This window comes from Podarcis filfolensis, assembly GCF_964270895.1.
Source record: "Podarcis filfolensis genome assembly, chromosome: 14".
Lineage (NCBI taxonomy): Eukaryota > Metazoa > Chordata > Lepidosauria > Squamata > Lacertidae > Podarcis > Podarcis filfolensis.
In genome coordinates, this window is record NC_139616.1 from 38,092,961 (window position 1) to 38,115,397 (window position 22,437).

The 22,437-nt window shown below is 45.0% G+C and overlaps 1 protein-coding gene across 1 annotated transcript in view; it reads right to left on the bottom strand.

Moving 5' to 3' along the window:
• Positions 1-22,437, bottom strand: part of LOC310748851 (uncharacterized protein) — a 102,795-nt gene that overhangs the window by 56,408 nt on the left and 23,950 nt on the right. Inside the window, exons 12-25 of the mRNA XM_083584842.1 lie at positions 21,754-21,906; positions 20,982-21,126; positions 19,648-19,806; positions 15,781-15,899; positions 14,818-15,066; positions 12,109-12,264; positions 10,939-11,123; positions 9,077-9,259; positions 8,527-8,618; positions 6,568-6,740; positions 4,665-4,824; positions 3,201-3,280; positions 1,746-1,926; positions 499-654 (exon numbers count right to left, since the gene is read on the bottom strand). Coding sequence (XP_083440968.1) covers positions 499-654; positions 1,746-1,926; positions 3,201-3,280; positions 4,665-4,824; positions 6,568-6,740; positions 8,527-8,618; positions 9,077-9,259; positions 10,939-11,123; positions 12,109-12,264; positions 14,818-15,066; positions 15,781-15,899; positions 19,648-19,806; positions 20,982-21,126; positions 21,754-21,906 — 2,191 coding nt within the window. The remainder of the gene's footprint in view (positions 1-498; positions 655-1,745; positions 1,927-3,200; positions 3,281-4,664; positions 4,825-6,567; positions 6,741-8,526; positions 8,619-9,076; positions 9,260-10,938; positions 11,124-12,108; positions 12,265-14,817; positions 15,067-15,780; positions 15,900-19,647; positions 19,807-20,981; positions 21,127-21,753; positions 21,907-22,437) is intronic.

Here is a 22,437-nt window from a genome sequence, read left to right on the forward strand (position 1 = left end):
GATTCTAATGAAAATTCTCCAGATATACACATTTCTATGTGCAATTTTTTCTAATTTACACATTTTTTGCAAACAAATTCCCCTTATATAATGCATTTTTGCATGTGATTTTCAGTAATACATGCATTTTATGCATGGCTTACCCCCAGCATATGAATTTTTGTACACATTACTTGGTCGGAGAATTGCATTGCAAAATTCAGAGAAGTGCAAATTTTGAAAGGTGGCTGCATTCTGGTTTGTGAAATTGTTTTGGAAAGTGCAAATTAAGTTAAGTTCACCTTTATGTGTGGACTGAATCAAATTTCTTCCCCATCCCTAAACCTTGCATTAAGAACATAACAGCCCTGCCAGATTAAATGAAGGCTCTATCTAGCCCGGCATCCCATTTCCCACAGTAGCCAATCAGATCCTTCTGCACGAGAGCAAGAACAGCACTGACAAAGGCAATAAAGCTCAACTTTGTTTTTGTATTAGTACAGTATAAGAACTGAGTACCAAACAATCCATATTTAATTCTCATGGCGCTGGACCAGATGTCCCCTCGCTGTTGCAGAAGAGCAACGATGTGAGATCCAAGAACCCCTGGAATGTGGGTTTCTCCCTCCAGTGAATACTGCTTCAGCTTATCATCTGCTTTCTTCTCCATACACACTAAAGAAACAATAGAAACAGTACCATCAATTGATACCACTGGGAGATCAGATACCTGCGGAAATGGCTCACCAGGTGGGACAGAGTTGCTGCGCCAGTTTCCTGGCAGGTGGGGGGGGCGGGGAAGGCCGTGAAGTGCAAATGCACAGCAGGATCACCAGGCTAGTTCTGCTAATGCGTTTGCACCACCCCTTCCCCTCCTAATAAACAACAATAACCCACCTGCAGGAAAGCAAGCATAGCAAAACACACGTGTCCAGCATGACCATCAGCCAGGAAAAAGGACTAGTGGGTACAGCCCCACTCCCTGCTCAGGTGTTCAATGAACTTGTGAGATGCTCGTATGGACACATAATACCCTCACTGCATCTGTAAGAACTTGATTGTCTAGTTTGGTACTTTGGAACTCCCTGCCTCTTGATATCAGGCAGGCGCTCTCACTGTATTCTTTTCAGTGCCTGCTGAAGATATTCTTATTTCGACAAGCCTACTCCGATGTTTGGATGTGGGTGGTGCTGTGGGTTAAACCACAGAACCTAGGACTTGCCGATCAGAAGGTTGGCGGTTCGAATCCCTGTGACAGGGTGAGCTCCTGTTGCTCAGTCCCTGCTCCTGCCAACCTAGCAGTTGAAAAGCACATCAAAGTGCAAGTAGATAGATAGGTACCACTCTGGAGGGAAGGTAAACAGCATTTCTGTGTGCTGCTCTGGTTCTCCAGAAGCGGCTTAGTCATGCTGGCCACATGACCCGGAAGCTGCACGCTGGCTCCCTTGGCCAATAAAACAAGATGAGCGCCGCCACCCCAGAGTTGGTCACGACTGGACCTAATGGTCAGGGGTCCCTTTACCTTTACCTTTACTCAGTTCTTTAGAAAGCTAGTATGAGTTTTCATTTGTTTTAGTCTATTCTGTTTTGGTTTTTAACTTTCCATATGTTTGAAATTATGGTTGTGAGTTGTTGTTTTTTTAAGGGATAATTTTATTGCTTTATCTTTTCCATAAACTGCTTTGAGGTTTATCCTACAATCGAGCAGTATATACATTTTATTAAATAAAACAAACAGACACACACCTCTTGTGATATGCACTGACCTGAAAGGAAAGCCAAGTCCTTCAGTAGATTAATCAAGGATACTGAAAATGCCATCTTCTTCCCAGGCTGTTTTGTGAGATTTCCTGAAAGAACTATGGGGCTCCCATCTCTCAGCAACTTCGCTTCCAGGTGGCTTGTGTACCTCTGTTCTGCAGCTGCTGTGTGCAGATCTGCCCTTCCCTGCAAAAACCACACCCAATAGGGCATCCTTAAATGGAAAATGTAAGGCTCAGCAAAGGCCCACCTAATCATAGAAGCATAGAATTGTAGAGTCGGAAGGAGTTTAAGGAATATTTGAAAAAATATGTTAATATTTAAATCTTAGAATAGCTTTGGAAGTGGATATAGGCTGTAGGGTTAGAGGTAGAAAATAGGGTATTTTAAAATAGTATTATTTGTAAGTGATAAAATGTGAAGTTATTTTAAGTGTGATTTTTTTTTAAAAAAGGTGGTTAGAAATTATGATACATGTAAACTGCTAAAGAAGAAGTAAAATGAAAATCAGATAGGTGGGACTTGGGGAAGCCCACTTAACAGTGTTTAGAAAAATAAGGATATGACAAGAATTGGCTTGTATTGTTTGTCTTTTCTGTTTGTGTTTTTTATTTGTGTTATAAAATGAATAATTTTTTGGGGGGGAAAAAGAATTGTAGAGTCGGAAGGAACCCTGAGGATCATCTAACCAACCCTCCTGCAATGCAGGAATATCTAGCTGTCTCATTCGGGGATCGAACCTGCAACCTTGGGGTTATCAGTACCACGTTCTAACCAACCGAGTTTAGTCCATCCTGTTCTCACAGTGGCCAACTAGATGCCTCTGCGAAACCTGCAAGCGGAACTTGAGTGCAATAGCACTCTTCCAACGTGAGATTCCCAGAAACTGGCATTCAAAGGCATACCACCTTTTGTGAGTGGAGAGAGAACATAGCCAATGGTAAGCAATAGCTGTGGGATACATTATAGACCTTGGGACGTGGGTGGCGCTGCGGGTTAAACCACAGAGCCTAGGACTTGCTGATCAGAAGGTCGGCGGTTCGAATCCCCGCGACGGGATGAGCTCCCATTGCTCGGTCCCTGCTCCTGCCAACCTAGCAGTTCGAAAGCACGTCAAAGTGCAAGTAGATAAATAGGTACCACTCCAGCGGGAAGGTAAACGGCGTTTCCGGGTGCTGCTCTGGTTCGCCAGAAGCGGCTTAGTCATGCTGGCCACTTGACCCAGAAGCTGTACGCCGGCTCCCTTGGCCAATAAAGCGAGATGAGTGCCGCAACCCCAGAGTCGGCCACGACTGGACCTAATGGTCAGGGGTCCCTTTACCTTTTCATTATAGACCTTAGGAAGGATGTTGCACAATCAAGGCAGACACCTCTCTGCTCTGGTGAGCAGCTTATCATCTTGTTCCTTTGCCCATGCCATGCTCTGCTCACAATATCCTTGGCTGCAAAAGCACGCTTACCTTGATGTAGTAGATGTTGTCATCATCAACTATCAGTTCCAGATGCCCCACACGCGAATTTCTAGAGGCTTCAATGTTTCCTGATAGATACAGAAGGAAGTGTATGTGATTTTTATTTTCTGATTTGCCCATTGATAGCCAGTGAAGTGTAGTGGTTAGAGTGTTGGACTAGGACCTGAAAAACCAGGGTTCAAATCCTTACTTGGTCCAGTATACCTGAAGGAGCATCTCCACCCCCATCGTTCAGCCTGGACACTGAGGTCCAGCTCCGAAGGCCTTCTGATCGTTCTCTCACTACGAGAAAAGGATACAGGGAACCAGGCAGAGGGCCTTCTTGGTAGTGGCACCCATTCTGTGGAATGCCCTCCCACCAGATGTCAAGGAAATAAACAACTACCTGACTTCTAGAAGACATCTGAAGGCAGCCCTGTTTAGGGAAGTTTTTAATGACTGGTGTTTTAATGTATTTTTAATCTTTTGCTGGAAGCCTCCCAGAGTGGCTGGGGAAACCCAGCCAGGTGGGCAGGGTATAAATAAATTATTATTACAGTGGTACCTCGGGTTAAGAACTTAATTCGTTCTGGAGGTCCGTTCTTAACCTGAAACTGTTCTTAACCTGAGGTACCACTTTAGTTAGTGGGGCCTCCCGCTGCCGCCGCACCATTTCTGTTCTCATCCTGAGGTAAAGTTCTTAACCCGAGGTACTATTTCTGGGTTAGCAGAGTCTGTAACCTGAAGCATCTGTAACCCGAGGTACCACTGTATTATTATTATTATTATTATTAGTAGTAGTAGTAGTAGTAGTAGTAGTAGTAGTATTCAGCCATGAAGCTCATGAGGTGACCTTGGGGCAGTCATAGTCTCTCAGCCTAGCCTACCTCACAGTGCTGTCATGGGGATAAGATGGAGAGGATTAAGAACCACGTATCCCACCTTGAGCAACATGGAGGAAAGTGGGGATAGATCAGAAATAAAATAAATAAATAAACGAATAAATAAAATAATCCACATGCATGAGAGCTGGCATAGTTGCAGGGTACTTTGGGTCCTAGTCACACATTTACCATGCATGTGTGGTGTGCTTCTGGTTACATAAAACACAAACGCACACACACACACACACACCATTCATCAACTACAGTAGTCCTATCTGTAAAACAGGAATAAATGGTAGATTATCTAACAGTATTTAACAAATTCTGCAGAATGAATGAAAGGAAAATTTCATGGGATGTGTCAAATCTCAGGTATCATCAGGTGAGGGACATTTATGTAAGGACATTATGGAGGGAATAGCAGTGCATGAGCCTGTGCTAATTATAATATCCAAGGTAAAATTCACGACCTCTACTCCTAGTGAGTGACCTAAGCCTTACATATACCGTACCTCTCTCACAATGGGAGAGGCAACACATTTTAAATGGAAGTCAACAGCCTTTTAATGGGTGGTGGTGAGAATCTTACCATTCACTTGCATTTTTTTCTTGGGGTGGATAAATTCAATTCTGAATTTCTTTTGAGGGATATTCAAATGGAAATTGATAGCAATCTCCCTTTTCAATTCTGATTTTGGAGTCCCTATAAAGAAATGCAGGCCAGCTTCACTTGGGATCCAGGAACCTTTCTGGGAAGAAAAAGAAGAACTTCAATTACCCCTACTGCTCTTACTAGCAACACCTGCAGTAGAACTGTTGGGAGTTGGGGACATGGGCAGTTCTTGCACACCTGTGGCTAACTTGCTCTTCCTGGCTTATAGAGGAGGGGTGAGGAATCTGTGGCCCTCCAGATGGCTAACTTAAGCCCATTAATTCCAATGAGTTTATTCTGAGTAGAACTTAGTCAGATACAGCTCACTGTCTGGTCATTCCAGCAACGAGAGATTGTTTGGGCCCTTTTTATGTATGGAGGGGAATACTGTATCTGTATTATGGGAAGGAAACAATGCATTGGTGATGTGCGCACATCAGCTTTGTTGAGAGAAAATGTGCATGGTTAAGTGGAGCCTATGGTGGTGGGGGGAGAGGTGGGGGGTGCTGCCCTCCCCAAGGTTATGGGGCTCTAGAGAAGGAGAAAGGTCAGGCACCTGATCCACTATTAATTCAAGCTGGGGTTTGTCAAATAATTTTCCCTAAAGGAATTAGAAATTGTCAATTTAATCTGCAGGAGCTTCAAGAAAGATTCATTGTCGGAACGAGCTTTTTCCTGGTAGTTGTGTGTATGGTGTGGTTGCAATTGTTTTGTATGTGATTTTGTAAACTTGCATTAGTATAATATAGAGATACTATTTGGACGTTTTTGGATCCGTTTGTGGTGTAAACTAACTTTGGTCTGATCCAGCAGGCTGCGTCTTAACTCCTTATGCTCATTGCCCATGTTACGGTGTTAGCAAAAGGACTGTGGTCTTTGTGATGCAATCATAAAACACAGTATATGCAGAAGCTATCCTATGAAGCTGCAGTTATGATAGGTAGGTAGCGTTGCCATATTTCAAACAGTGAAAATCTGGATGGAAAAGTTGTTGAGCTTTCTTGGGCAAAAGTACAATTGTTTTGCCGTTTTTGAGCTAATTTTTATCAAAAATCGGCAAAAACAGCACTGCTGCCATGGGCTGCCATATGTCCGGATTTTACTGGACATTTGCCCAATTTCTGCCCAGACACTGCTAGCTATAGTTGGATTCCGGATATGTCTGGGAAATCCTGGACGTATGTAGGTAGGCATCTTTCTAATAGTCTCATGCAAACATATGGGTGGTTGTTTTAGTAATTAGTTGCGCTGAGGTCCAGCGCCGAGGGCCTTCTGGTGGTTCCCTCCCTGCGAGAAGTGAGGTTACAGGGAACCAGGCAGAGGGCCTTCTCGGTAGTGGCGCCTGCCCTGTGGAACGCCCTCCCACCAGATGTCAAGACAATAAACAACTATTTTACTTTTAAAAGACAACTGAAGGTGGCCCTGTTTAGGGAAGTTTTTAATGTCTGACGCTGCATTGTTTTTAATATTCGGTTGGAAGCTACCCAGAGTGGCTGGGGAAACCCAGCCAGACGGGCGGGGTATAAATAATAAATTATTATTATATTATTATGTAGTTGGGATTTATTTATAAATAGCACTTTCCTTTCAAGCTCTATGGGGCATTATATTGTAGCTTTATATCAGGACTGCTATGGGAAGGGGGTGGTGTCCCCTGCCTCTACTCCCCTCCCCCAATTTGCCAATTCTTAAGGACACAGGCCCTTCTTCTCTGCAGTTGCCACTACATTCTGCCCCATCTCATCGCACCAGTGAAAACATGCGCCGGCCATTGCAGCCTGATCATTGCATGTAGAAGGAATGAGTAATACATATCCAGATTGAAGGGCAGTGTCTGAACCTGAGAAATATAATTATATGCAGCTTTCATTAAGTACTGGTACAGGCTTCGGTCTTGCTTCTTTAACGTTATGGCAAATTTTGCTGGCCCAGGAAACGGAAGAATGAAACTGCTGGTCTCATCGTCAGGGGTAGAGATCTCGGAGCACAGTTGCCAGCCCAATGCCTTCGACACTGGTTGAAAGAGGGGTGGGGGTGGGGGAAGGGGGTTGGGTAAAAGGGAGAGAACAGTTCATCTGGTGAATCCAAGAAAGGAGAAAGGCTGTTTTTAGGAAACTGCATTGTCAACCAATCAGTCATTTAATAATAATAATAATAATAATAATAATAATAATAATAATAATAATAATTTTATTTTATTTATATCCCGCCCTCCCCTCTGAGCCGAAGCCGGGCTCAGAGCTGCTAACAACAATAAAAGTAACACAGCGTTCTAAAATCAATTCATTTTAAAATCAATTCAAATCAATTTAATGGCAACCATTGGGCTAGAGTTCTGTGAGGATTACCAAAGGAGGGGGTCAGACTGTGCCTTGGTGGAGCAGCTCTGTCTTGCAGGCCCTGCAGAAAGATGTCAAGTCCCGCATTTAAATCATTTCACATTTAAATCATTTTATTTACTCTCCGATGAAGACTTATCCAGCCCTAGCTCATGCAGTTTCTTCCTTTGCCACCTTTGTCATCGCTGCTCAGGTGCCACCTTCAAAAATAAAAGTTCTGGCGCTTATCTGACACCTTCCAATGCAAAGAATTAATACGGCTAATTTGTCATGTTCCAGTATTCTATCAGAACATTAGAAGAGGCCGCTGGATCAGGTCAGAACCAATCTAGCACAGCATCCAGGAGTGGCCAAGCGAATGTCTATGGTGAGCCCGCAAGCAAGACCTGAGCTCTAAAGCACTCTCTCCACTTTTGATTCCCAGTAGCTGGCCTTGAGAGGCATATTGTCTCTGACTATGCAGGTAGAACACAGCCACAGGGTCAGCAGCTAACCCTCCATGATTCCTTTCACACTTTCATCCTGTACAGGTCTTACAGCTTTCCTGGCTTACGGTCTTCAAACAAAAACATCTTGGAGGTCCTGGGCCACAGGGAAGTTAGGCTGGCCTCAACCAGAGCCAGGGCTTTTTCGGCTGTGGCTCCGATCTGGTGGAACACTCTGTCACAAGAAACTAGGGCCCTGCAGGACTTGACATCTTTCCGCAGGGCCTGCAAGACAGAGCTGTTCCACCAGGCCTTTGGCCAGGGCACAGCCTGACTCCCTCCTTTGGCAATCCTCACAGAACTCTAGCCCAATGGTTGCCATTAATCTGATTTGAACTGATTTTATAATGAAATGATTTTAGTATGTTGTATCATTTTACTGTTGTTAGCCGCTCTGAGCCCGGCTTCGGCTGGGGAGGGCGGGATATAAATAAAATTTATTATTATTATTATTATTATTATTGACTTGTTTTTAATCTTCTCATATATTTTGTTACGGTTGCCTATTTCCATTCATTTTGTGCCACTCAGGACACATTTTTTAATGGAAATATGGGGTGTAAACTTGATAAAGAAAAAGATGAAGCGGGGTCAAGGGAATTAGCAGGAGGGAATGGGTTCAGAGGATGCCTGGATAGCTCAGTTGGTAGAGCATGTGACTCTTAATCTCAGGGTTGCCACACATTGGGCAAAGGACTCCTGCATTGCAAGGGGTTGGGCTAGATGATCCTCGTGGTCCCTTTCAACTCTATGCTTTCTAAACTGCATTCATCTCAGGCGTCAGTTTGCCGTAAATCTGTATTCATTATTCCTCATACACACTCTCTGCTGCTAACCCTTGTTTGCAGAATTTCCATTTTCTGCAAGCAAAATTTGGGGGGACGTTTAGCTCCTGAAGGAACGTGCTCCCAATGATAGTTAAGAGCAAGGTGACAGCTGGTTGCTATATATTAGACGTAAATGATAAAAACCTACCTTCCTCACTTGTGCATGATCTAGTCTCGCTATGGCTTGGGAAACCATGAGCGGTTTCCATTTCATCCATGGTTATTGCATACAGTTCAGAGCTGTAAAAAAGAAGCAAAGACAGCACAATTCAATCTAAGGAAGACAACATCATGTGGTTATTATTATTATTATTATTATTATTATTATTATTATTTACAATGGATTTAAGGAAGGGACAAGAGTTCAGAGGTAGGGCATATGATTTGTATGCAAAAGATCTCAGGTTTGATCCCCAGTTTTAAGAAAAACTAATTTGAAAACAAGAATGGGAAAGAGTGATCTGGATGGTTGCACTCATGGAATCTCCAAGCCAGCACTTGGAGTGAAGACCAGAAACATGTTGCATCAGGGCATCCATTAATTAATTTTCCAAAGTTTTCTAGCCTTCACTGGGGGGGGGGGGGATACCATACAGAACTCAAATGCAGATATTTGCATGGGAAAGAAAAAAGCATTTAAGAACATTATCATTCAGATTCTTGAATATGAGGTCATAGGCATTACTGGTGGACTTTACCTGAAATAAACCATCTCCATAGATTCTTCGGGAGTGTTCAGAAAAACCTTAACCTCTTTCCCCTTTTTCACTTGGACCCCTCCATCAAGGCTGGCTGACGACCTTAATCCAGTTGACCAGCTCAAGCCAGTTTTCCCCAGAGTTCCCACAGTTCCCATTTGGGCAGAAATCTGAAAGACAGCACTACCAAGAAGCACAGGGAGAAACAGGTTGCATGGTCAAGAGCGACATCTTTGTTTTAGGGCTGCATCTGCCCGCTATTCCCTCCTCCCAACATGGGGGAAATCACCCCGTGAGGACTGAGTATGCTCAGCAAGCACAGTGTGCTGACAAAGTGTTGGAGATGAAAAGGGAAGAGGAGAAATGGAATGGCGTTTCTGAGAACCTGGAAAGAAGCACTCGACGATGCAGGGCCCCACTTTTAATGTATGGTAGCAGAATGGATAGAGTTTGCTCCTTGGTTGTGAGCACAGGGGTGTTTTCATCTGCGAAATCCTAGAGGGTATGCTGGTGGACTACCTCTGTAAAACGTTAGGGCATTGGTTGGTAGGATCAGGTTCAAAGTGCTGGTTTTAACCTTTAAAGCTCTATACGGCCTAGGACCCTCGTACCTACAGGACCGCTTCTTCTACAGGACCCATGGAGGACCTAACGGTCTTCAAACAAAAACATATTGGAGGTCCCGGGCCACAGGGGGGTTAGGCTGGCCTCAATCGAAGCCAGGGTTTTTTCGGCTGTGGCCCCGATCTGGTGGAACGCTCTGTCACAAGAGACTAGGGCCCTGCGGGACTTCATATCTTTCCGCAGAGCCTGCAAGACAGAGCTGTTCCACCAGGCCTTTGGCCAAGGCACAGTCTAACCCCCTCCTTTGGTAATCCTCACAGAACACTAGCCCAATGGTTGCCATGAATTTGATTTTGAATTGATTTTAAAATGAATTGATTTTAGAATGTTGTGTTACTTTTATTGTTGTTAGCTGCTCTGAGCCTGGCTTCAGCTGGGGAGGGCGGGATATAAAGAAAATTATTTTATTATTATTATTATTATCAGATTCTGCCTCTGGACATTACCAAAGACAGCCACGTATATCAACAGGTAAAATCAAGTGTCAGGGACTGGCTGGAGGCAGAAGAGTGGTGAGAGGCACCAGCTGGGGAAACCCCTAGGGAACCCCTGAAGGAAAAAGGCTGGGAGCCAGGGGATTGGTGGTGGGACGATAATGAGTGGTCAGAGGGAGAAGAGGGAGCAGACTGGGGGGAGGAGGAGGTGTTGGAAGCAGGAGAGGCAACAGGGTTTAGTGAGCAGGAAGGAGCTGGGGCAGAGAGCAGTACAGATTTGGAGGGAAGCAGAGGCTGGAGAGGAAGAGGGCCAAGAGGCAGTGATGAGGCAGGGTGCTGAAGAAGCCAGGGGGTCTTGCTCTCCTGCTACGACCAGCTACCCTCCCCCCTTGTCTCCCAGGACCAGAAGAGGCATGAAGAGGGAGGAGCAGAGACAGACAAGGCGGCGGAATCTCAGATTGCTTGAGAGGGACCCGGGGGAGGAGGAGACTTAGGGAAATGTGGGAAGGTGGGGGCCTTCAGTCTGTACTTACAGGGGTGAGATCTACCCTAGGGGATGAGTCGCTTTGCTCATGAGGCCTGGCCTCCTGAGCTGTCTTGTTTCTTTGATGCTGTTTGCATTAAGGCTGCCTGCCCCTGAAACCCACTCCTGGCATCAAGACAGAGGAAATCAAAGTGGTTCCCTAGCCTTTGACAGAGCTTGCTCACGAGTCTGCTTCAAAAGCTCCTTGCAGAGAGAGAGAGAGAGAGAGAGAGAGAGAGAGAGGGAGGGAGGGAGGGAGAGCTTTAAAGGCAGGTGTATACCTTGGCTTGATATAGCCATTGACGAAAAAATTGCTCCGTTGTCTAAAGTCCATATTGCCTTGGATTGCTGCACTGACTGCTGCTGAGGCATTTAAAGCCAGGAGGATGGGCAAACCCGAGATTGCTGGGAACAGCAGTTCCTCTGTGGCCAAACTCAACCTCTTATTGAACTGGACTTCTTGACCCTGTTGGAAATGGTTACATAAAAACATAAAATGGTAGTGCAATAATATCCATGATGGCTAAGCACTTGTTTGTTGGCACAATTACCATCGACGGTGCTGGCACCGCGCAAGAGCAAGCCAACAAATGCTTTGGGCCCTACAGGACTATGGTTACATAGACCAGGCATAGGCAAACTCAGCCCTCCAGATGTTTTGGGACTACAACTCCCATCATCCCTAGCTAACAGGACCAGTGGTCAGGGATGCTGGGAGTTGTAGTCCCAAAACATCTGGAGGGCGAGTTTGCCTATGCCCGACACACATTTATCGCTCCCCTTTCCTTCAAGGCAGCATGCATGGCTCTTCAACTAGTGGTTCTGTCAGAGCAGGATATGGGGGCAGATGTTCAGGACCCACACAGCGAAATGGCAGGTAGGTTCCCAAATGCAGCAAGGTGGGCTTACTACATTCTGACATCTAAAGAGCTGTTCCCCACCAAAAGACCATCAAGTCCAGTGCTCTGTCCCCTCTCATTGTGTTTTTCAAACTATCCTGTGAGGTAGGCTAGACAGAGAGTATGACTGGCCCAATTCCACTGAATGTCAAGGCTGAGTGGGGATTCAAATCTGGGCTTTCCTGTTTCCAGTATGGACACTCAAACCCAGGTTCGCACAACCTCTTGCCCTCCAGTTGCTATCGGGCCTCAACTCCTACCATCTCTGACAGAAGCACTGGTTCCAGGGGGCTGAGGCACTGTGGGCCCCCTCAGTAGGTATATTTTAGGGGGCCTGGTCTCTCGATTGTTGGAGCAACATCAGGACGTTGTGTGACACCATGTGTGCAATATTGCAATGTTGCACAATGTGACGTTGGGCCACCTCAATCCGCTTCAGAAAATGGCGCCTCTGGTCTCTGAGCATAGGCTATGCTGGATGGAGCTGGAGTCAAACATCAATGAAAGCACCAGGCCCCACTGGCCTGCTCCGACCATTCACGATTCCCTTACCTTTAGCAGTTTTACCACTAGTTCCACAAGGTTCAGGTAATAGAGTTTTGCTTCACTTCTCAGATCCCCGCAGTCCAAAACAGCAAGCTCATTCCCAAAGACTTTTATGCTCAGACTACATTTTGGTTTCTTCTTCTTTCCCATCCTTTTGGTGAACTGATGCAGAAGGAAAGAGAAAGGGGGGTGGGGAGTGGTGCGTGTGAAGCAGCTACATCAAAAAGTGGTAGAAAGTAATTCTGAAACAACCCCCCCCCAAGTGATCTATTGTTAAAAAGGGATAATAATGCGTATGCAAAGGGCCAGAGATCTCAGAATGAGGACTCCGTGTCAGGGCTGAGCCAAAGGCAAGTATCAGGAGGGAGCAAGGAACTGGAACCAAGGAACAGGCTAAAAACACACCAGTTAGGAAACTGTGATTTCTCAGGAAGAGCCCCTGATACCTTTTATTGCCTCAGCCCAATAATGACTCAGAGGTCTCCAGCTCAGAAGGCCTACAACCAGAGCCTCCCTTGTTTTCTCAGAGTAAACAATTGCTAAATCAGGCTGTGGCCTTTAATAATAAGGCCGGGCTCAGAGCGGCTTACAAGCAATAATAAAAACAAGCTGAATGATTACAACTTAAAAAACAAAATTAAAATACAACATTAAAATACTGAAACATTAAAATATTAAAATGTAGCCTCATCGCAGGAGGAGAAGGAAAGGAAAAGGAGGAAAAAAGAAAGAGAGGGAGGGAATCAAATTGGCTCCAACCCAAAGGCCAGGCAGAACAACTCTGTCTTACAGGCCCTGCGGAAAGAAATCAGATCCTGCAGGGCCCTGGTCTCATGAGGCAGAGCGTTCCACCAGGCCGGAGCCAGAGTTGAAAAGGCCCTGGCTCTGGTTGAAGCTAATCAACCAGATTATATGAAGAACTTCCTCTCCACAAGGGCAGAACAAGCTCTGGAGACAAAGCTATGAACGCTTAGTCTGAGAAGGAGTGTTGCTGAAGCAATATCTGAAGCATACTCCCATAACATCCAATCAACCCCCAAAAGTGCTCACTAATGGTTCCTTGTCATCCTTGAAAAAGGTGACAAGTGAGATGCCACAGGGTTCTGTTCTGGGCCTGTTGTTATTCAACGTCTTTATAAACAACTTGGGTGAAGGAATTGAGGGGTTGCTCATCAAATTTACAGAGGACACCAAACTGGGAAGCGTAGCTAATGCTGCAGAAGACAGAATCGGGATTCAAGATGACCTTAACAGATTGGAGAACTGGACCCAAGCTAACAAAATGAATTTCAATAGGGACAAATGTAAGCTTCTGCACTTAGGCAGGAATAACCAGCAGCACAAAAATAAGATGGGGGACGCCTGGCTTGCCAGTAGTACATGTGAAAAGGATCTAGGGGTCTCAGCAGAGCACAAGCTTAACATGAGTCAACGGTGTGATGCAGCAGAGGAAAAAAAGGTAATGGTGTTCTAGGCTGCATCAACAGAAGTATAGTGTCCAGATCAAGGGAAGCATTAGTACCTCTCTATTCTGCCTTGGTCAGACCCCATCTCAAGTACTGTGTCCAGTTCTGGGCACCAAAATTTAAAAAGCATATGGACAAGCTGGCATGTGTGCAGAGGAGGACGACCAAGATGGAACCAAGCCTTATGAGGAGTGGTTGAGGGAGTTGGGTACATTTAGCCTGGAAAAGAGGAGATTGAGAGGAGATATGATAGCCATCTTGAAATATCTAAAGGGCTGTCCCATGGAAGATGGAACAAGCTTGTTTTCTCCTGCTCTGGAGGGTAGGACTGAAACAAATGGATTCAAGTTGCAAGAAAGGAGATTCCGACTCAACATCAGCAAGGACTTGCTGACAGGAAGAGCTGTTTGACATTGGAACGGACTCCCTTGGAAGGTGGTAGACTTTTCATTCTTGGGGGTTTCTAGGCAGAGGTTGGATGGCCATCTGTTATGGATATTTTAGCAAAGATTCCTGCATTTCAGGGAGATGGACTAGATGACCCTTGGGGTCCCTTTCAACTCTACACTTCTATGATTCTATGAATATATTCAGCCCAAACTGTCAAAGGAGCTGTCCAAGGTGCCCCCCATTTCTACTGATGTTAGCATTTGCAATAAAACACTATGGAACATTGTGCTGTCTTGCCTTCCTCTGACTCAGAGGACTCCAGCTCAAAAAGCATGAGTGCAACCAGAATCTCTCTCAATGTCCGAACAAACAGTTGCTACACTAGGCTGGACCCCTTTAAATGAAGAGCTTCCTCTCCGCAAAAATGGATCTAGCCAAGAACACAGAACTGCAGCCTTTATTTAAGGCTCAGTCTGAGAATGTCTGTTGCTGAAGCAATACAGTGGTACCTCGGGTTACATACGCCTCGGGTTACATACACTTCAGGTTACAGACTCCGCTAACCCAGAAATAGTACCTCTGGTTAAGAACTTTGCGTCAGGATGAGAACAGAAATCGTGCAGTGGCGGCGCGGCAGCAGCAGGAGGCCCCATTAGCTAAAGTGGTGCTTCAGGTTAAGAACAGTTTCAGGTTAAGAACAGACCTCTGGAACGAATTAAGTACTTAACCCGAGGTACCACTGTATTTGAACTTAGAATATGTTCCGTTTGAATCTTGTGTGGAGCTGTCCGAGGTATCATTGTTTCTATTGAGGTTAGCACTCACAACAGAACACTATGGATTCCACATATTAAGTTACCTTTTTGGCTAACTCACTCATCTTATTGTACTGCCCACTTGGGCACTTCTGCTTCTCCTTCCTTGTGCTGGGCTTTCTTTCTTTAGACGAGGGATCGTTTCTCTCAAATGTTGGTTTATTCAGAGAAGTCTTACGTCCCGTCTCAATGGGAGGTTCTGCCTTGTCGAATCTCCCTTTGGCATCTTCAGCTGGATGGAGGCCAAATAACTTTTGCACAATATCTTCCATGTTCCCTAACCGTATGGCAATCTAAGAAACGACAGACGGTATTTAGAAGGCCATTGATAAGAACATCCCTGCACATTAGCACAAAAGGAAATGCAGGATAGCTTACTGGGTGATCCTGGTCCGATTATTTCCCTCCTAATACAGGCAACTCCCTTTTTGTGCAGCGGTTGCATTCTGAGCATTTGCATGCGTCGGTGGAGTGTGCATAAGACCGCCCTGCCCTGCTACACCCCGTTATGTCCTGCCCCTGTTACGCCCTCTTCTGGGTCCAAAATGAACCATGCATCAGTGGTCCCACATCAATTGAACATGTGCAAATTTGGGGGGGGGGGGAGAACACGTGCAAAATGGTCACTGCCTGTACATATTTTCCTAAGGGTGTTGTCATGCTGCAGTTCATGTGGCCAACAGCAGATGGTGCTACAAATTACACTGGGATTACAAACTGGGCTCTCACAGCTGCTGGGCCATCACAGCAGCATTGGATGATGGGGAGGAGGGAACTGGAGATGTTTAAACAGATGAATTTTCCTTTTTGACCAACCACTTATTTGCTAATGTTTTAAATTCTGTCTTATGTATAATTGTCTGGTTTTATTTATATTCGGATATATTTTATGAAAGTGCAAATTGTGAACATTTAGATCTGTCAATAAAAACAAACTATAAACAAATCCTATTCATGCAAGCTGCTCACAGAATTTAGCTATCAGTATGTTTCAGAGGGGAACTTGCCTCCAGGAGATTGACAGCCCGTCCCAGTGCATGGATGGTCAAATTCATTGCTATTGAGCGTGGGATGAAAGATGCTGGTGAAAAGATGAGCTGGGCCTCGACGTTTGTGCTTGCAGCTGCTGCAAAGTGAAAATGTCAAGATACCTGGTCAGTCAAAATTTCGTCACAGTTTGGTTGAGGTGTTTGGCTGTACCCATGGGATGTCCCACTACAAGGCTGCAGAGTGCCTTTTCTTTTCTTCATTTGCTGGCTTGGGATAGCTCAGTTGGTAGAGCATGAGACTCTTAATCTCAGGGTTGTGGGTTTGAGCTCCACATTTGGTGAAAGATTCCTGCATTACAGGGGGTTGGGACTACATGACCCTTGGGGTCTCTTCCAACTCTACAACTCTATGATTCTATTATCCAGATGCTGCTTTAGCCACAAAAACAAAGTTGTGCAAAAATGTTCTAACATGTGTAACCACAGTCTGCCAGTAAAGCAGAATAAGTGCTATGTGAGCTAAATCTTAGGGCAAACAACTATTCCAGTAACCTGCTGAAATATTGCTTTGAGCTTTTTGTAATTTTTCACTATGTTTGAGGAAGTTAATAATTGTTTTCTGTGTGACATTTACTGTACAAATATTATACGAAAATAAAATAAAATTGTCCAGTAGCACCTTAGAGACCAACTAAGTTTGTTCTGGGTATAAGCTTTTGTGTGCATGCACACTTCTTCAGATACGAAGAAGGGCCAGCAGTGCCCTTCAGCTCTCTCTATTGGACAAACAGGCCAAATCCTAATACAAAGGATAAATAGACACAAATCTGACATCAGGAATCACAAAACAAAGAAGCCAGTAGGAGAACACTTCAGTCTCCCAGGACGTTCAATACAGGATCTCAAAGCTGCTGTCTTATTACAAAAGAATCTCAGAAATAGACTTGAAAGAGAAGTTTCTGAATTACAACTTACTACTAAACTGAAAGGGACGCGGGTGGCGCTGTTGGTTAAACCACAGAGCCTAGGACTTGCCGATCAGAAGGCCGGCGGTTCGAATCCCCACGGTGGTGTGAGCTCCTATTGCTCGGTCCCTGCTCCTGCCAACCTAGCAGTTCGAAAGCATGTCAAAGTGCAAGTAGATAAATAGGTACCGCTCTGGCGGGAAGGTAAACGGCATTTCTGTGTGCTGCTCTGGTTCGCCAGAAGTGGCTTAGTCATGCTGGCCACATGACCCAGAAGATGTACGGCAGCTCCCTCGGCCAGTAAAGTGAGATGAGCACCGCAACCCCAGAGTCAGCCATGACTAGACCTAATGGTCAGGGGTCCCTTTACCTTTACCTTACTAAACTGAAAACTATGGAGAGACGTGGTCTGAATAGAAATATTGGATTATTGTCTTATTACATATCCTAAAGCTATTTTTGGTCATCTGCATACTATCCCTTGCTTTTTCCTGTAGGACTAATTGCAGTTGTTAACAGTCGTCAACAGGTTTACCATACTCATTGAGTCAATCACCCATCTCCTACTACCCTTCTGAGAAAAACCCCACCCCACCCTCCCACTATATATAAGGGTCTGGTGACTTCTGTTTCATTGTATCTGAAGAAGTGTGCATGCACACGAAAACTTATACCCAGAACAAACCTAGCTGGTCTCTAAGGTGCTACTGGGCAATTTTTTAAAATTTATTTCGACTGTGTCAGACCAACACGGTTACCTACCTGAATCAAATATTATACACTTTGTTTCATGCTCAGAGGACTCCTTGTCACAAACGTGTTAAGGGACCTCTCCCATGCGCATTTTTGAATAAAGAGGAGCTTCAGGCATGTGATGCAAAAAAATTAAAATAAAATTGTCTTGTGGTTTGATTTCCGCAACACTTTGTACGGGGAAAGCCAGAGGTTTTCTACATAGATCCAGAAGCAAGAATTGGCAGGTGGGTCACTATTACTGGGAGAGAGACAGGGAGCACTGGTTCGGCTTCACCAGTGCACCTGCAACACACTGATCTCTCCACTGCTTTGCCCCTTCCCCTCCTGGTAGGCAGAAGCGACTCACCTGCCAGGGAGCCAGCGAAACAGCTCCGTCTCACCTGTCAGCTTCTTCCAGGACACATTCCAGCCTTGCAGTCAATGAGGGTTTGGGGTGGGGCTGTTGCATAGCTGTCAACGTTTCCCTTTTCTTGCAAGGAATCCTATTCGGAATAAGGGAATTTCCCTTAAAAAAAGGAAATGTTGACAGCTATGGCCTGTTGAGGGGCACAGCCTGGAGGCACTAGAATTAGGAAGAAAGTTAGGCTTACCCACCTGCTTGTTTTCATTGTGGAGGGATTTATTTTGTATCCTAATGGGTCTGGGGGTTGAGCTGAACTGTTCAGTTCAGTGATGAGGTTGTTCGCCAAGAAAAGAACTTGCTTAAGTGGTCAAATCTGCCAAACAAATCTGGCTTTGTTACTCATAAGAGCTGGCCAAGTACAGGCCATTTGTTGCCATATGAGCTAATGGCTGGAGACCCTTCTGGGAAAAGAGCGCTTTTTGAGGAGGAAGAACGTAACCCCCCTTTGGGGAAGGAGGATTACTTCCCCCCTCCATCCTCCCAGCCTGTAGAGAGGGCTAATATAGGTTTATGTGTGAGCAGAGGCTTCGAATAAGAAGCCACATTGAAAAAACAACAACACACAGATTGAGCCGAGACCAAAAGGACTGAGTTGCTCTCTGTCAGGAACTGAAAGTGCTGGTAGTTGCACTTGATACCTAATGAGGAGCAGAGAAGACATGTCTATATTGCAGAACTCTCGGAAGCCTCTGGTTACTTCACTGAAAGGGGGGAAAGAAGCCGAATCTTTGGGGTAGGGGAAGCTATGACTGTTTGAAGTGGTATACCACTTATTTAAATGTATAGTGTTGTGCCCTTATGTTGGATCTAAGAATATACTGCGCTGATCTATAACAGTGGGCATTCACAGATTATTATTTTTTTGTGGGGAGGGGTTAAAGTAAAAAAAAGAGAGGATGATTTCTCACAAATATCTTTTTGTCCAGGCTTTCCCTGATCCTATTTGATGTATTTGTATCTGCAAATTCCTGTTTTATATGCTTTTAGGTTGTACCATTAACAACAACAACATTTTACACTGCTTGGAAATGTTTTAAAAATATGAATGGGTGTAATGGTTCCAGGGGTTGCTCGTGCGTAAGTTGCTGCCACTCCTGGCTAGGTTACCTGGTTGAACCCTTTCTGTCTGGACAGCCTCTAGCTTCATGGCTGTCTCAGTCGCTGGCAGAATCCGTCAGTGGGCGTTTCTTGAACTTCTTCCAGCAAAGAAGTTCTTTGACGCCAAGTCTCCTCCTACTCTCCCTGCGCGGAAGTCTTCTGCGCAGGGAGGGTGTGGGCAGCGGAGGACCCGTACTCTCTCCGTTGGTCTCCGGCGAGGAGTCTTGGAGCCTCCTCTCCGATTCCCCCATCTGTCCCCCTTCTCCACTGGTGTTACGCTGATTTCCTTCCCCAGCAGATGGGCTGCCTCTCTCCCTACCGGGACCCTCTCCGGCATCCCTCTGGAGCCTTCCCTCCGCCTCTAGCTCCGATGGCAGTTCCCTGACAATGGGTTTATCAATACTCATAAATAAATGAATGCATGAGTTAAATAAATGAATGAATTAAATTAAATTTAGAAATGAGAATAATAGTATCTGTACATTTTGCCCTATATCTTAGGTTCTATAAATGCTAGAAACCTACTATTTTTCAAAATGAGAGGATCTGGGGATTATCGTTCATCCAAATGCTTGTGGTCTGATCTATAAAGTTAAAATTGAAGGAGTCATTGATCACTCATTCATTGTGAAGTCCATAAGGTACAGATGTTTAAAAACCTACCCGAGTGGAAGGTAACATCTGAATACGAAGAAAACTTCCATGTCTCCCCCTCAAATTCTTTGTCAATGATGTCATTAGGAAGAGAATTTTTAAGATGCTGCTTCAGCGGGTCATCTGTTTCCAGAAGTTCAGAGAGGTGACGCCAGACAAAGGAACCCACTTAAAATCAAAAAAGGGACAGGTGTAAACCTAAAGAACAGGTGAGGTTTGGGAAGACATAAGCAAAACCTGCAATGTATTCTCAGATCCTAATTAGAGTTAGGAAACCAGGAAGCTGCTGAATCATTATACTGAATCCTACCATTGTTCCATCCAGCTTAGTATTGCATTGAACCTGCAACCTTCTGCATGCAAAAGCAGATGCCTGACCCACTGAGCTATGGCCCTTCCCTCTCCTTTTGAAGGTTCCACTTCACCCTCCTCCAGGGAGGCCACATCATCCTCTCCCTCTTTCCATTTTTCTTCTCCAAGTGCCTCTCAACATTCAATGGCTACTGGGCATGCTCAGCCCTCATTGGGCTGCTGCTTCCCCCGCCGCCCAGGGGTGGGCTATTTTTAATTTTTTATTACTTTTGCAAACCTCAGAGTTACTCTGGGCACTCCTATACCTTCATTTTGTTCCTTATTAGTTCCAGCCAGACTACATATCTATTAGTACTCACCACCTGAGTTTTCTATTAGATGTAGTAACCAAGATCTGAACTTCACCATCGACCTGGAGTTCACGGGCCAGCAGTACGAGTTTTTGTGTTCAGTGGATTACTGGATGCATGAGGCCTTCTGGGCCTCTGTCATTTTTTTCACCTCTTCCATCTGACCTTGCACACCCAGCGCTTACCCTCTCTGCCTTCCTGCTTCTGTTGAAGCATTGCTAATTCATTTACTTATGTACAGCGGTACCTTGGTTCTTGAACTTAATCCATTCCGGGAGTCTGTTTGACTCCCAAAACTGTTTGAAAATCAAGGTGCAGTTTCTGATTGGCTGCAGGAGCTTCCTGCAACCAATCAGAAGCCATGGAAGCCGCGCTGGATGTTCGGCTTCCGAAAAAAGGTTTGCAAACCGGAACACTTACTTCTAGGTTTGCAGCATTCAGGAGCTGATTTGTTTGGGAGCCAAGCCATTCAGGAACCAAGGTACCACTGTAGTTCCTTGTTGCTACAACTCTGGGCCAGCAAGGAGAGAGTCAGTACAAGAAGCTAGGTGAAAACAGACAGGGTCCCTCACCCGCATTGCCCCTCATTTTCAATAAAGTACATAAGAAAAACCCTTCTCAGAATTTCCTAGGGTAGCTGTGACCAGGCTGAGGCTCAATATTTCAATGGTTGCACCTTACCTTGGCTGGATTTCTCCTCCTGCAAAGTCCATTTAACTTGGTGAAATAATTCATCACTTGGACATTTCATGGCCATGAGATAAGAAGCTATTCTTATTTCTACATCCTCATTGTAGGCTTGATACAAACGGACTAATGTAGCATGCTAAAAAGGAAGAAAGCAAGCAAAAGAAGCTGTTCAGTTCCTCTGGGAAAGGACCTTCTCTGTGGCTGCCCCTAAGTTTGGTGAATGCTGAAGATGATGATGATAATAATAATAATAATAATAATAATAATAATAATAATAATTTATTACTTATACCCCGCCCATCTGGCCGAGCTTCCCCAGCCACTCTGGGCAGCTTCCAATCAAGTGTTAAAAACAATGCAGCATTAAGTATTAAAAACTTCCCTAAACAGGGCTGCCTTCAGATGTCTTTTAAAGAGAAGATAGCTACTTATTTCCTTCACATCTGAAGAGAGGGCGTTCCACAGGGCGGGCGCCACTACCACGAAGGCCCTCTGTCTGGTTCCCTGTAACCTCACTTCTCGCAATGAGGGAACCGCCAGAAGGCCCTCGGTGCTGGATCTCAGTGTCCGGGCTGAACGATGGGGGTGGAGACCTCTTTACCTTGGCCTTTGACATCTGAGAGGTGTGCATTTTAGGACCCGCCTACCACCATCCCTTTTGACATGCTGCCCCAACCCGGTTCTCAGCCGCATTGCGTACATCTTATTTTACCATGATACAGAGGCAAAAAATAGCACAGAAAACCAACCACACGCCACCTACATTGGCTGCACAAGGAACACGTCGGAAGGCCTCTATGGCAGCCAGTCGGATTTCTGTAGGGTTGCTTTTCAGCATTGCACAGGAACTCAGCATGGGCACAAGACGTGCTGCTGCAAGTCCTGCATTTCCAATTGCTTTCAAAATTAGTTCCACCTGAAAATTCAAAATGAAGTTGAAATAAAGTGCCTTCTTTTAAAAAATCATTTATATCGCCCTCTCCCCCTCCCTAAGCAGATCAAAGCACTGCATAGCTAAAATTGTTATGGTAAACCACAGGTTCCCCAATTTCAATTAGCTGCAGTTTAATTTGTACACCTGAACCCTAAACTTGCCTACAGTTTATTGAAACAAGCCAGCTTCATAAACCGTGGTTTGAAGTTGGCTTCTTTCCAACAAACCATGGTTAAAATTAACCAGAATTTGTTGGGTTTGGATGATGCTGGAAGCAGCAGTTAAGAATGCAAGGGGAAACCTTGAAAGCCCTCGGGACAGAGATGCTGGAGGATGAGCGGAAGAAGGAAGAACATGAGCCCTGTAGGAGGCCATGACTTATCATGGCTGCCATCAAAAACGGAACTTCAAAATCTGGATATTCACCTATTTTCAATAGGTGACATTTCAGTTCAACTAAAGGCTGAACAAGACATGCTGATAAAGTGAAAACAGAAGCTGATCTTTCAAGTT